Below are 12,610 nucleotides of genomic sequence, written 5' to 3'. Positions count from 1 at the left end.
TGAAACAAACATCTAATGGCACAGGTACTGGCATACAATCGCATCCAATCCAAGGTCTTTCCGTATGATCATGGCCAAGCATCCTGCAGCGGGTCTCCTACTAGTGGATGTGAGCCAATAACGGAAGGCCGAGATTGTCATTATCTCTCCCTCGCATGTATCAACACCAATTTGGTTTGATGAGAGAAGGGGTGATCATTGAGACCCATGCTCCACCTTACTCGGAGCCCGACACTCGTCACAAATTACGAATTGCGAGAAGATCAGGGGAGCTTGGCTGTACCTTGATCCTTCGGGGTTATGATCTCTCCTCGAAGCTATATAACAAGTATATAAAACCGAGATTCACTGCTTTTTATTTCCCGTTCAAGCTCTCCATTCCTTTCAAGTATTCCTTGGTCATAATGGTTTTCCTATCTCTGAAATACGCTCTTTCCGGCCTCGCAGCCACTTCTGCCGCCATTCCTCATGCAAACCGGGCTACATGTGATGAGTCTTCGCTCAACACTACCACCACTACCTATACCACCACTTCCGAAGACACTATCTTCACCGTTGCCAAGAAGTTCGACCGTGGCCCCTGCGACATCGCTCGGTACAACCGGATGATCGATGCCGAGCACATGTTTGCCAATTTCACTCTCCGCATTCCTCCCCAGGTCTGCAACCCGGACAGCACAACCTGTCTCTTGATCAAACAAAATGCTACGGCTACTTGTCTCAAAGGTGGTCCGCATGACTACAGAACCATTGCAGGTGACACCATGGAGAAAATCGCTTTGTACAAGCTGAACATGACGGTCGAGTCGATCTACGAGAATAGCAAAATGGCTGTTTCGTCTATCCATGAGGAGCTTCCCGTCAACACTTTCCTCAAGATTCCCCAGTGTGTTCCTAGTGTCTGCCATGTTACACCGTTCCACTTCACCTACGGCGTTTACAAAGATCTTGCAGAGAAGTTTGACACTACTGTTGGACAGATTATGACCTCCAACGGTGCTTACAACTATAGCGATTCGGCCTCAGATGCGGATGCGGCGTGGATCAGCGTGCCTATGGGATGCACAAACCTGGCTCTCAATGTTACTGAGGAGATCTAATCAATAGATAATTGGACAATTTTTTAAAGGTTCATCAGTCACTCAATAATGCCGGGGTAGATATCGGAAATCTGTCGACACCTATAGGTACCGTTGTCTAAGGCATAATTTTAGAAAATCTATGACGCCAATGGTAGTAGATACTAGCAATCCCGCGTTTACGAAACCAAGCTGGTACTAGGAAAATATAGGAATACTTCCTTCAAATGTTCTTGATCACCCTCTGGCCATATGTGGGAGAATCAAAGTGCCCCCTATTGTTGATCATTCAGACCTGCGGTTGGTCAAACTTTGAAGTCTTATTTCAACTGTCCATGATAATCCCGAGATTGGCCGTGCTTCTGCGGGGGAATTGAACAGTCCCTGGGGTACAGTGGAGCCTTAATCTCGGTTCCGGTGACGAATATCAAAGCGGTTCCAGGACGACTTGGATGCATGTTGACCCGGAAGACGACACGGTTCCTGAATACTCGGGATTTGAATTCAGGATAGGTATGTGTCAGGCAAGAGTATATGATAAAATGAGAATATGTTTGAATTTAATTAGGCTACGAACTATATATCATTTGAGCGAAGAATTCGTATGGTTGCCATTAAAGTGAAGTATCGCTGTCCCATACAATCCGGCCTCGCTCTGCTTAAATATCTTAGCCCAATTCCATCGCCCCGGCTTTTCGACCGGTAATATCTTAAGGCAAGCTCTAGCGATCTCTTAAAGGCTTTTTTCTATATTGCTATGTTGCAGGAAATTGACGCAGACAGCCTGAGACAACGTGGTATATCCACAAATGATAAATGAGTCATCGTTCAACGCCAAGGATATTCACGCGGGATCCAAGTCACTAAACAAAGCTGGTCTACTATTTAAGCAATCCTTAGCGATTTAAACAATATCAATTCCGCAGAAACGCGGCTAAAGACGGATACATGAGGGGACAAATATGCCGACATCGGGCTGGATATCGTCAATCCATACAGTTAAGATGGCTATTCAGAGCCACTTTCAGGGTACTCACCCCCTTTAAACAAGTGCAAAATCTAAAGGACACACTTTCAAGATGCTGCCCACATTGAACATTGCGCAATTGAACGACAATCCCTCTCCTCGCCAGATCATTATCGTTGGGGGAGGCATCGTTGGCGCAGCACTCGCGTTCCATCTTTCTGAGGCCGAAAGTGAAAATCATATCATACTCGTCGACAAAAGCCTAGAAACATTATTGGGTTCCACTGGTCATGCCCCAGGATTCGTTGGCCAACTCAATGAATCGCCGGTCTTGACTCGGTTGGCTAAAGACACTGTCCAGGACTACCTCACAATTCCAGGTGGCTTTGAAACAGTCGGCGGCTTAGAACTTTCCTCTACGCCTTCTGGGTTAGAGACCTTAGAGCGCCGGCAGAAAATAGCACAGGGGGCTGGTCTACCAGCGGAGCTTCTCACTCCAGAGGCGGCCGCTTCTCTTGCCCCGGACTTCATTGACGCCAACTCAATTAAGCACTGTCTGCATTTCCCATCTGATGGAACCGCAAATGCAACCGTCATTACTTCCTACTATGTCGACCAAGCCCGCGCCAGAGGGGTGGATTTCTTAGAAGCCACCGTAACAGGCTTAGTGACCAAGAAGGACAACGCCACGCCAAAGATAGCGACTATTAAGACTGCTAGTGGAGATATCAACTCGGAAGGCAGTATCGTGGTTCTCGCAACTGGAATTTGGACGTCTTCCTTGATTCACAGCGACAACGCCCCTGTTACGCAACTTCCGATTCCCATTGTCCCCGTCGCACACCCTTACACCTTCACTCCGCCCCGGGCTAGACGTGTCGGTACCTCGTACCCATTCGTTCGCTGGCTGGATCATCATGTCTACGCAAGGGACCATGGAGATCGAGATGGTTTGGGCAGTTATGACCATCCTCCGATGCAGCTTGATCCCACTGAAAGCGCGATTGGAGCTTGGCCATCAAGCTTCGATCAGGTGCTTTCAGACGCCTCTTCGAACTTGAAGAACGGAACTGAGTTTCAAGTCCAAGGACAGAACACAAACCCAGAAGAACCTTGGGTAGCGGACAAGCCATTCAATGGTATCTTTTCTGTCACACCTGACAACTTGCCTTTCGCTGGTCGGGTCCCTGATGTTGCGAATCTATGGCTTGCCGCCGCCATTTGGGTTACAACTGCTGCTGGTACTGCTAAGCTATTGACAAGAGAGATTCTTGGCGATGGTAAGCAGTCGACAAATTCAGAAGACAAGGCTCTCCTGGACTCCCTGAATCCTGCGCGCTTCAAAGGCGTGGAAGCGGATTTGCTTCTACGACAGTCATTGTCGAAATATAACGATATCTATAACCGAGAGACCTAGGCTGACTTTGAATAACTCAAGTTTTCTTCGATGCGGAGCTATCTTCTACAAGTTTTATGTTTCTCTAAGTTGGTTGGGATGATGAAAAGCAGGGCGTCCCAGATGTGACCAGCCAGCAGTTGAAACACCACTCTGATGATCGAATGTAGTATTGCATTCAGTATAAATGAGGACGGTGAATGTGGTTAGGCTTTATCGAAGTTACTTCCTGAACAACCTTAGATCTAACGAACCCCGGATCTCGAATAGGGTCGAAGGCAATCCAGACTGGGTTTGGTCTAGAAAGCTTTGATGAAAGCAGAGACACCGTCTAAATGTATTTGGCGTAAATTTCTATATTTGTCTCTTGAACCGCGTAGCTTTCTGTTTATTATTCAAAGCGGCCCGTATATTCTTTTCCCAAGGTCTCAAAGTGCTCTACAGGGCAGTCTATAATAATTCATTTCCCAAATGTATTTACAAATGACCAAAATCTCCTAAATATCATCGCACCTGGTTGATAATCTCACCAACACACCACTTCTCAATCATGCTCTTCAACGAAGCCTGTAAGTTTTGCAACGTCCTTTCAGAATACCAGGCAAGATGAGGCGTCAACACCAAATTCAAACCCGCTGCTTCTGGACTTAACAACGGGGAATCGTCTCTCCCAGCAGGTTCTGTGGCGTAAACATCTGTGGCTGCGCCTGAAATTGTCCCACGCCTAAGAGCCTCAACCAGGGCTTGCTCGTCGACAATCCCACCTCTTGCGACATTAATCAACACAGCATGTGGGGACATAATCTGCAACTCCGCAGTAGAGATCATGTTAAGCGTCTCAGCGCTTCGTGGCAAGCACAAAACAACCACAGTCGACTTTTTCAAACCGTCTTCGAACAGAACCCGACCCGCTCGAGGAGATACACCCTTACGCTCAGCAATAATCACATTCATTCCGAGACCTTTTGTCATGGCCTCGATGCGTTTGCCTAGCGATCCGTATCCAACTATACACACAGTCTCATCACTACACAACAACGGGGCTTTCCCATCAGGCGCACGAACCCGACTGAGCAATGAGCCATTGGTCTTCCACTCAGTATCAAGTGACAAGTCCGCAGGAACTGCAACTGTGGTATTATGAAGCTCGATAAACTTCCGTCGAGTGGCAAAGTAAAGTCCAATGGCATGCTCACTGACACTGTCAATATTAGAGCCAGGACAGTTGCACACGGTGATTCCTCGTGCGGACGCAGCTGCCACATCGACGCAGTCTGTGCCGGTCGCCATGATTGCTATGAGGCGGAGTTTTGGGGTGACTTCAGCGCTGAGAGTCTCTGCCGTCAGGCGCGTCGTTGTTGTCACGATGATTGTGGCATCTTTGACGCGGCTGGGCAGATCAACGGGATCGGTCCATCGATGGACCGCGCGAGTATGTGGCCCTGGTAGATCAAATTCGGGGATTGGGCAATGAACAGCCTCAATGGCGACGATGTGGTGGGTGATGTTCTCTGCGGCCATAATCATGGATGAGGGGAGACTGAGGATGTGTTATTGATTTTGAAGATCTTCAGCTGATTTCCCCGCCGTAGATATCACTAGGGCCAAATCCGGCCAGTGTGTGATTATTGATACCGAGAGTAGCCGAGATGGGTCTCTCGAGATGTCGCCGATGAAGGGATCGGATGAACATATCCGGGAAGATTACAAGGTTGTGCATTTGAAAATTGAAAAGGTTGTTTACGCCCTGTCAACTACAAGGATCGGTATGTGTCGGAGTCGGGCTGTTGCTCCCCGCATGACGTTGTACTTCGTACACATTTGTACCGATGATAGCCGATATCAACCCTTATCCTCACTACAAGTCTGGATGTACTTACAATCCTTCTAAACAACACTTATAGAAACTATTCTTGCAAGCTCTTGTTTGTCAAATAATCGCCATCATGTCGGGACAAAAGGCACCATATGGTATGAAAGTATAAAATACATAATCCCAAGTTGACAATCAAAGAGATGGTTCAGTGGGTTATTGCCGAGCGTTCGAGGAATTCGGGTTCATGTATAATCCGATTTAGCATTATGTAAAAGTTCAGTAATTACAGGCCCTTGGCAAAGAGTTCTTCTCCCATCTCTTTAAGCAGCGGCTCCTTCTGCACAGTCTCAACCTTCATCTTTCCAGAAATCGTCTCCGCCACACCCATAGCGCGACAAAGATCAATCAGAGAGCCGTCCATCGGAGCTTCATAAACAAGAAGCCCAAGGGCAAACAACAACCCATGCAAGGATTCCACGCTCTCGTCCTCGCGCGAAATAGCCTCAAGCAACGACGCCGTCAGCTCGACCTGGTCTTCCTCAGACAGAGGATCAGGCTTTCCGTCAAAACGGGCGTTATGATTGAATGAAGCAAGATTGTATGCAAAAGAGGCGGCGACGACGCGGAGGCTAGTTTGTGAGTCTAGGAGGGAGTTGGTCGCAAGACGGAGGCAGGTCTCGCGGAGTGGGGATGAGGAGGAGGTGAGTTGCTCTGGGTATAGAGGAGTGCTGAAGAGGTTGCAGGCTAATTGGAGGGCCACAATGCGGAGATTGTATGGACATGAGGATAGATCGTCTTGTGATAGCGGTGCAAGAAGGGTTAATAGGGTTGCGTGTTGGGCTTCTTCGGCGAAGTAGCCACTTGCACGTGGGTCAAGCAGAAGAAGACGAACGAGATCAACCACGGCAAAATGACTACCACTGGGAAGCGTTGAGTATGTGGAGGTCAATGTCGTGGCAAATGTATGCAAATCAGGGACCCTGATATCGGCGACAGGTCCGTTGGTTGAGTGACGCAGCTTCACAAATTCAATAACCTGCGCGACACCTTCGCTATCCTTAAATGTGTCAGGAAGCTTTTGGAGGAGCTTCTCGAGTGGTGGGGCCTTCTTATACATGACGAAGGTCGTAATCTCTCGCTGAAGACTAGGAAGTCGTAGTTGACGATGGGGGTGGGCCGGGTGTGCCATCTCTAACAACATACGAACATTTCCCACTAGCTTGGCCGGTGCTGCACCGCTCCATTGATCCATCTTTTGGCCCTTCAAAAATGTCATAAATGTAGGAGTCGAGCGCACGCTGTACTTCATGCCAACATCGCGAGCTACGCCAATGTCGACTTTGATGAGAGTACCTCGCTCACCCGCTTCCGCTGCTAGTTGGTCATATGTTGGGTAGACAGCCTTGCAGGGCGGACATGTTGACGACGTGAAGAAAATAACGGCGCAGGAATGGGAAGCACCAGACAGCTCACTTTGTAGCTGAGTGAGATTGCTCACCATGCGGACTGTGCCCGCTCCTATATGAGCTACTGGTTGAGATGTGGGAGGGACAGCCCTTGCTGTGGTTGGTTGAACACTAGTCCCAGGGGCAGGACCTGTCCCGGTGCCTTGAGTGACACCCTTAAGAGCCATCTCAATTTGAGGTTTCATCATTTGCCCAAATGGAGTTTCGAGAAAAGTGCGAGGTAGGTTGATAATGTGCTCAGGGATACTTTTACCGACAAGGAACATTGAAAAGTCTTGAGTAAAGTTATTGCAGTTGTGAAGAAAAAGGTCGTATGACTAAAGCTGATTAGCCATAACTCCGTTGCTGAAATTATTCATAAACAAACCTCGGGCGTATAAATGGTTGCCAGTGAGCCCAGGTATTCTTCAATAACGTCATTTGGAAGCTCAGTGGTTCCTAACTTCACGACCTCCATGGGCTGTCCATGATGGGTACTCCCTGGGGAAGCGGTCTGAATACCCTGGCCGAAGTAATATTCAATCCCATTAAGAACGATGGATGTATGATAGATGGCGTCCATTTGCGTCCCTGTCAAGGCAAGAGAGTACTGTGCAAATTAGAGGCTGCTCGCTTTCAATGGCGCGTTGAACATACCATTCGGGCCAGACCCTATATTCCAAATTAGTTGGTATTTACCACGTGTAGAACTGAAAACCCTGCCTTTGAAAGGTCGTATACATATAGTGAGACATCCATGATGAAACAGGTGTCCGATGTAGAAGAGAGTGACCTTCTGAAGTGAAAGTCGAGATAAAGAGCCCTTAAAGTGCGACCTACGCAGGCTCCAATCCGATAACGTCAGCACCGGTAGTGTGCCTGGTGCTATCACCTTCGATCGTGTTCTATACCATTTTGTATAAACATGATATTTGATATTTGATATTTCTACTTTATCGAAATGGAATGTGGCGTTGTTCGTCCACGCGACCTGGTTTCTCGCTATTTCCTACTTCCAGGGTTAGTAGCTGATCTGGATATATCTGTGGACGTTCAAAACCAGAAAAGTTATGTATATAGTATATCAGGAGCCAGACTCAAAATGAACTTCCCACTTTCATATGTTTTGAATAGTCATTTATGCGTATAATTATGTACAAGAAAGTTGTGAAGCTGAGGTGCTGCATCCATACATCGTTTTCCAATCGCGGCACTCTCCACCTTCATCACCCCCGGCGCCAAATCCTCATTTTGTCCATGCCAACACCCTTCCAAAGTTGCAAGTCCTGCCAGTGATACTCACATGGTAAGAAACCCCAGATATCCTCAATATCCAAACCAAATCTGACTCCCTCATAGCCTCCCAAAAAGCGCGGAGGCGCAGCTAGCTCCTCCGCACCGGCAGCACCTAAGCGCGGACGCGCATCCAAGCTCGCTAAGGAGAACAACATCACGGCCGAAGAAGAAAACGAAATAAGAGAAGTCTTCCACCTATTCTCCGACAAGAACACAGACTTCCCAGACGAGAAGGAGGGAGTCATTCCCCGCGAAGATGTGCGCAAGGCACTGGTGTAGGCTTCCCTACCTCTCTACCCGAGCAATTTACAACAACCGACAATACCTACAACCCCCGCCCCCTTCCTCAATTGCTTACTCCCAATTTATAACTACGAAATACTAACAACTCTCCCTTTAAAAGCGCCCTCGGCCTCCCGCCCACCGACTCAACCGAACTCGCAGAAATCCTCTCCGCACTCGATCCAACTCTAAGCGGATACGTGCCCTACAGCCCCTTCGTCTCAATAGCAGCAGCCAAGCTGCGCTCGCGCGATGATGACGCCATGGCTGCCGAGGTGGACGATGCGTACCAGCTATTCACGCGCGGCACGGATGGCCCCATTACACTGTCGCATCTGCGGCGCATTGCGCGTGACTTGAAGGAGGATAGTGTGGGCGATGACCTGCTCAAGGATATGATCCTTGAAGGGAATGGGGGTGCTGGGTTGAGTGCTGGTGTTACTTTGGAGCAGTTTCATGATGTCATGACCAGAGCTGGTGTGTTTTAGAAGTGGGGGATTTGTGTAGATGTTTGATGGGACTGCATTTCTTGTTTTGATGGATATAAGGGTGGGGTTCGGCGTTTGATTTGGCATCTTCTTTTAGCAGGGAGTCCGAGGTTTTGAGGCTTTGAAGGGATTCCAAAATTGTTCGAAAATCGATTGTCATTTGTAATGTCCCATTATGGGTGTAGATACATGCTTTCCTCCACCGGGTTCTGCGAAAGACATGAAAGAATTAAGCCTGCTGGTACTAGCAAAAGAAAAAGATAAAAAGAGTAGAGGAACACAGCTAGTGAAAAAAAAGCAGAACAAAAGGAGCACAGAAGGAGATATGACCCGCGCATCAACCATAAATAACTCCCGAGAATATTTGCGGAACTTGTATCATGCAGGAGCCGCGATGGAGGAAAGTGAAAGCACTCGTTTAACCGTTTAGGAGATCTCGTCAGCCATGCCGATGTCCTGGTTGGCGCTCGCCTGGGGGACAGTGGCGTTGACGGGAGCAGTGCCTTCAGCAGGGGGGGCATCGGTGCTGAAGTAGTCAACCATCTCGGCATCAAGCTCCTCAACAGTCTTGGGCTTTCCACGGCCGGCGTTGCGGCCACGAGGGCGAGCAGGGCCCTTTCCGCGGCGGCTTCCCTTTTCAGTAGCGGTGGCCTTGTTTTCCTTGGCCTTGGGGGCAGCGGCGGACTTGGGCCGAGCCTTCTGACTGTGAATGAATAAGCATATGAATGCGGACAGTGAAATGGACGTCAACTTACGCAATGCGCTCAGTGAGAGGCTTGGCAGCAGGGACAGCGGGAACGTGAGACGCATCGTAGACGACTTCGATCTATCATACAGGTCAGTAAATGTCGCAATTATGGTGAGCCAGAGCGAAAGGGATTTACCTTCATGGGGCGACCATCAACGAGGAGTCCGTTGAGCTCCTTGGTGGCCTTGGCAGCGGTGTCTGCCCTGATGAACTGGATAGAGGCGATGCCACGGCTAGTACCATTCTGGTTGTAGGTGAGCATGACCCGTCTGACGGGGCCAGCAGACTTGTTGAAGTATTCCTATATCGCAAACAAAGACGATCAGTATTTTCGTCAGACAATTTCAGTGAGAGCGCGGTTCTCGAGTGTCGAAAGGTGGCGGCGCAAACGACGACAGCCAAAGGAGAGAGCATCAGCGAGCACACAGCATCAATCTATCGTCCGTTCCATCCTAGCATTGGAACATGGAACATATAGCGCCATAATTGCAACCCCATCCGAGAGGTCGCAAATTTGCTCCCCGAAATGGAAACCAAAACCAACAAACATACATAGTAGTATGGAGTCTTCACTCCAACCACAAACCCATCAAGCGATCACAAGTCCTTCAACAAAAGCATTCTTTCACGTCACCGCCATCAAGGCAGAGGCTGTCAACTGGAATCCATTTGCCCATGGATGTGCCATCCCAACAAAGTAGGGTCATGTCAAACACAGTTTAAACTTCTCCGAGTCACTTGAATAGGTAATCACCCCATAACAGCAAGACTCCTCACGGAGAGACTTGAGACAAGTGTCTCGAACAGGTAGGTTTCAGTCTGCCCTCTGAACCTGTTGACCATTGTTCCACTGATGCGCTCGCTGATGCCCGTATGGATCTCAAAGTAGAATGACATGAAGGAAATGCGCGGGATTGAAGAGAGGTCAGGATGATGAGTTTTCATCAATCATCCTCGGCGTAGTACTCAGAGAACAAGGCAGGTGGATTCCCATGTAGGAATCGACACGAGCAATGTACATCTTTTCACCATACTACAACACAGTTTGACTTCTTGTCTCGCAGAGCGCCAGCAATGTGTATGTATTTGCAGAGACATGTAGAAGGAGCAAACTGTGTGTGCCGTGCATCGAGGAATATCCATCGATGTGGGAGGAGGTAGAGAGAGGTCGGAAAGTCGGTCGAAATCGTTTGCGCCGCGAGATTCTCGAGAAAAGAGATGGCGATGGAAGCCAAAATGAGAGCCTTTAGATCAACATACCTTGACATTGGCCTCGGACACATCGGAAGGCTGAGGAGATTAGCGCGTGGACAAGTAGATACGTCAGAAGAGCAAGAACTTACCAATCCGCTGACAAGAATCTTGCTAGAACCAGTCTGGGCGACAGGGGTTGGGTGAGCAGCCTTGGGAGCAGCCTTGGTGGACTTCTTCACACCTCCGACGGCGGATGGCTTAGTCGCAGCGCGGCGGGAACCACCACGGCGACGAGCAGTGTGGCGAGCGGTCTGGCGACGGCTGCCGACGAGATCATCAAGGGACTTATCAAGGTTGGCAGACATGACTGCGACGGGTAGCAAAGCTGGCGATTTGCAGGTTCAGCAAGTCACTGGATGAACGCGTCGTGGATGATATGCGACCTAGGATTTAAGTCGCGTTTAAAAGAAGAAGTTGAGTTCACAGTGAATTCTTGAAACGGGATGAAGCAGGTATGTGTTGAAAAGGATGAATCTTGAAGGGAGGAAGGATACGAGAGAGTGAGGAGAGGGGGCAAGTCGTAGCCTGATTTGCGCTAAACCCTTTTTGGCGGCGCCCAATGCAAACAACATCAACCAATTTGATTGGACGAATGCTATTGAGCCCCAATGAAAGGTCCAAGGTACATGCCCCATGTACCTATTGATCTATCTTCGTTCCCCTTTTTGGTCTAAATTGACTTATTATCCCATTGTATGTGAGATCGACGTGAGATTGCATACAAATCTTTATTATTTTAAAATAAGCAGAAATCCATTATGTGCAGGTCCAGCCTTAGAGAATAGACTATGGAAAAACACGCACCCAACTCCAAACGCGAGAGCCATGGAGCAGACGACTCAATAACAAATAAACAAGACTAACGCTCTGAGTTTGCAATATGTACTAGCTCTTGAGAGCTTCCAACCGGCCACGCATCTGCGCGAGGGTGGCTTCTTGGTCTTCGAATTCCTCCTCGGCTTGTGGAGATTCCGGCTCTGAGATTTTGGCCACAGGCGGTGCCGTAACGGGCTGTGCCTGGGCGAGTTTTCCTTGCAAAACTTCCTGCAAGATCTTCTCAATCTCTGATTCTGCTTCGTCTTCCTCATCTTCAAAGACGGAAGGGTCCATAGTAGCGTCATCAACCATCTCTTCGATAATGCCTGCCCTGACTAATTCCGAAGACAGCTGGTGCATGGTCGCAGATAATTGGGGCAGTCGGACTAGGGTGTTCACATCCTTCATGATCCCAGTTGACTTTTGAAGGCTGCCCTGGATTTTGCGGGCCGAGAAGGCCTCATTGACCTGCATTCCCACACTCTGTAGTTGAGCTCGGCTGGTATTCAATCGTGTGGTCTGTTTCCGAATGCGCACCAGCTCCCTTGCAAAGACTTTGGTGTCATTGTTAGCCTGCTTGGCCTGGGATGGATTTCGCTGGGCCCGTTTAGAGGCATTGACAATGTGCTGGCGAGTCAGACTGTCACTGGCTTTTAGCCGGGCTAGATCGCGGTCGAGTTGCCGTGTGTTCGTGCGTATTAAAGCATTGCATTTTCTCATCTGACAGATTATTCTTTATCAGTGTCATATTTCCAGGCATTAATGAACCACACCAACTGCCTACCTGGGCTTGCGGGTCGGGCCCAAAGAATACCGCCTTGAGACTCTCCATGGATACAATCTTGCGGTAATAGGGATAGAAAGTGGCGATAAAAAAAAGGACAAGCAGGAAATTCAAGGTGTCTGGAATGTTCAACAAATGATTTCAGTTCCGGGGTGAGGTTTGATCAGCGATTAAGGCTCATACCCGGTGCATCGTCTTAGAGATAGGCGGGGCAAGGCTAATTCGTTGGCTATGTGAGC

General features: G+C 48.8%; 7 protein-coding genes across 7 annotated transcripts; 3 read left to right on the top strand and 4 right to left on the bottom strand.

The window, feature by feature from the left end:
• Positions 1 to 404: 404 nt before the first annotated feature.
• N7537_002121 (uncharacterized protein) lies at positions 405 to 1,100 on the top strand (the record flags this gene model as incomplete). Its single annotated transcript, XM_056893179.1, has 1 exon — positions 405 to 1,100. One exon carries the CDS (start codon positions 405 to 407, stop codon positions 1,098 to 1,100), a length of 696 nt encoding a protein of 231 aa, XP_056758174.1.
• A 1,058-nt stretch (positions 1,101 to 2,158) lies between these two features.
• On the top strand, positions 2,159 to 3,463 carry N7537_002120 (NAD(P)/FAD-dependent oxidoreductase; the record flags this gene model as incomplete). The annotated part of the gene is made up of 1 exon (XM_056893178.1): positions 2,159 to 3,463. One exon carries the CDS (start codon positions 2,159 to 2,161, stop codon positions 3,461 to 3,463), a length of 1,305 nt encoding a protein of 434 aa, XP_056758173.1.
• A 483-nt stretch (positions 3,464 to 3,946) lies between these two features.
• N7537_002119 (D-isomer specific 2-hydroxyacid dehydrogenase family protein) lies at positions 3,947 to 4,969 on the bottom strand (the record flags this gene model as incomplete). Its single annotated transcript, XM_056893177.1, has 1 exon — positions 3,947 to 4,969. One exon carries the CDS (start codon positions 4,967 to 4,969, stop codon positions 3,947 to 3,949), a length of 1,023 nt encoding a protein of 340 aa, XP_056758172.1.
• A 572-nt stretch (positions 4,970 to 5,541) lies between these two features.
• Positions 5,542 to 7,286, bottom strand: N7537_002118 (bifunctional C97 family peptidase/thioredoxin family protein; the record flags this gene model as incomplete). Its single annotated transcript, XM_056893176.1, has 2 exons — positions 5,542 to 7,041; positions 7,092 to 7,286. 2 exons carry the CDS (start codon positions 7,284 to 7,286, stop codon positions 5,542 to 5,544), a joined length of 1,695 nt encoding a protein of 564 aa, XP_056758171.1.
• Positions 7,287 to 8,006: 720 nt separating this feature from the next.
• On the top strand, positions 8,007 to 8,769 carry N7537_002117 (EF-hand superfamily Ca2+-modulated protein; the record flags this gene model as incomplete). Its single annotated transcript, XM_056893175.1, has 3 exons — positions 8,007 to 8,009; positions 8,063 to 8,274; positions 8,403 to 8,769. 3 exons carry the CDS (start codon positions 8,007 to 8,009, stop codon positions 8,767 to 8,769), a joined length of 582 nt encoding a protein of 193 aa, XP_056758170.1.
• Positions 8,770 to 9,195: 426 nt separating this feature from the next.
• On the bottom strand, positions 9,196 to 11,114 carry N7537_002116 (putative RNA annealing protein Yra1; the record flags this gene model as incomplete). Its single annotated transcript, XM_056893174.1, has 5 exons — positions 10,861 to 11,114; positions 10,778 to 10,807; positions 9,654 to 9,818; positions 9,525 to 9,595; positions 9,196 to 9,472 (listed from the first exon to the last, which is right to left on the bottom strand). Exons 1-5 carry the CDS (start codon positions 11,074 to 11,076, stop codon positions 9,196 to 9,198), a joined length of 759 nt encoding a protein of 252 aa, XP_056758169.1. The 5' UTR covers positions 11,077 to 11,114.
• A 410-nt stretch (positions 11,115 to 11,524) lies between these two features.
• Positions 11,525 to 12,443, bottom strand: N7537_002115 (ESCRT-III subunit protein VPS24). Its single transcript, XM_056893173.1, has 2 exons — positions 12,372 to 12,443; positions 11,525 to 12,307 (listed from the first exon to the last, which is right to left on the bottom strand). The coding sequence occupies exons 1-2, from the start codon at positions 12,417 to 12,419 to the stop codon at positions 11,657 to 11,659; spliced, it is 699 nt and encodes a 232-aa protein (XP_056758168.1). The 5' UTR covers positions 12,420 to 12,443; the 3' UTR covers positions 11,525 to 11,656.
• Positions 12,444 to 12,610: the final 167 nt, after the last annotated feature.

Source organism: Penicillium hordei (assembly GCF_028827395.1).
Source record: "Penicillium hordei strain IBT 12815 chromosome Unknown utg000001l_segment0_segment0, whole genome shotgun sequence".
In the NCBI taxonomy this organism is placed as follows: domain Eukaryota; kingdom Fungi; phylum Ascomycota; class Eurotiomycetes; order Eurotiales; family Aspergillaceae; genus Penicillium; species Penicillium hordei.
The sequence above is the reverse complement of the archived record's forward strand: the minus strand, read 5'-3'. Positions and strand labels throughout refer to the sequence as shown.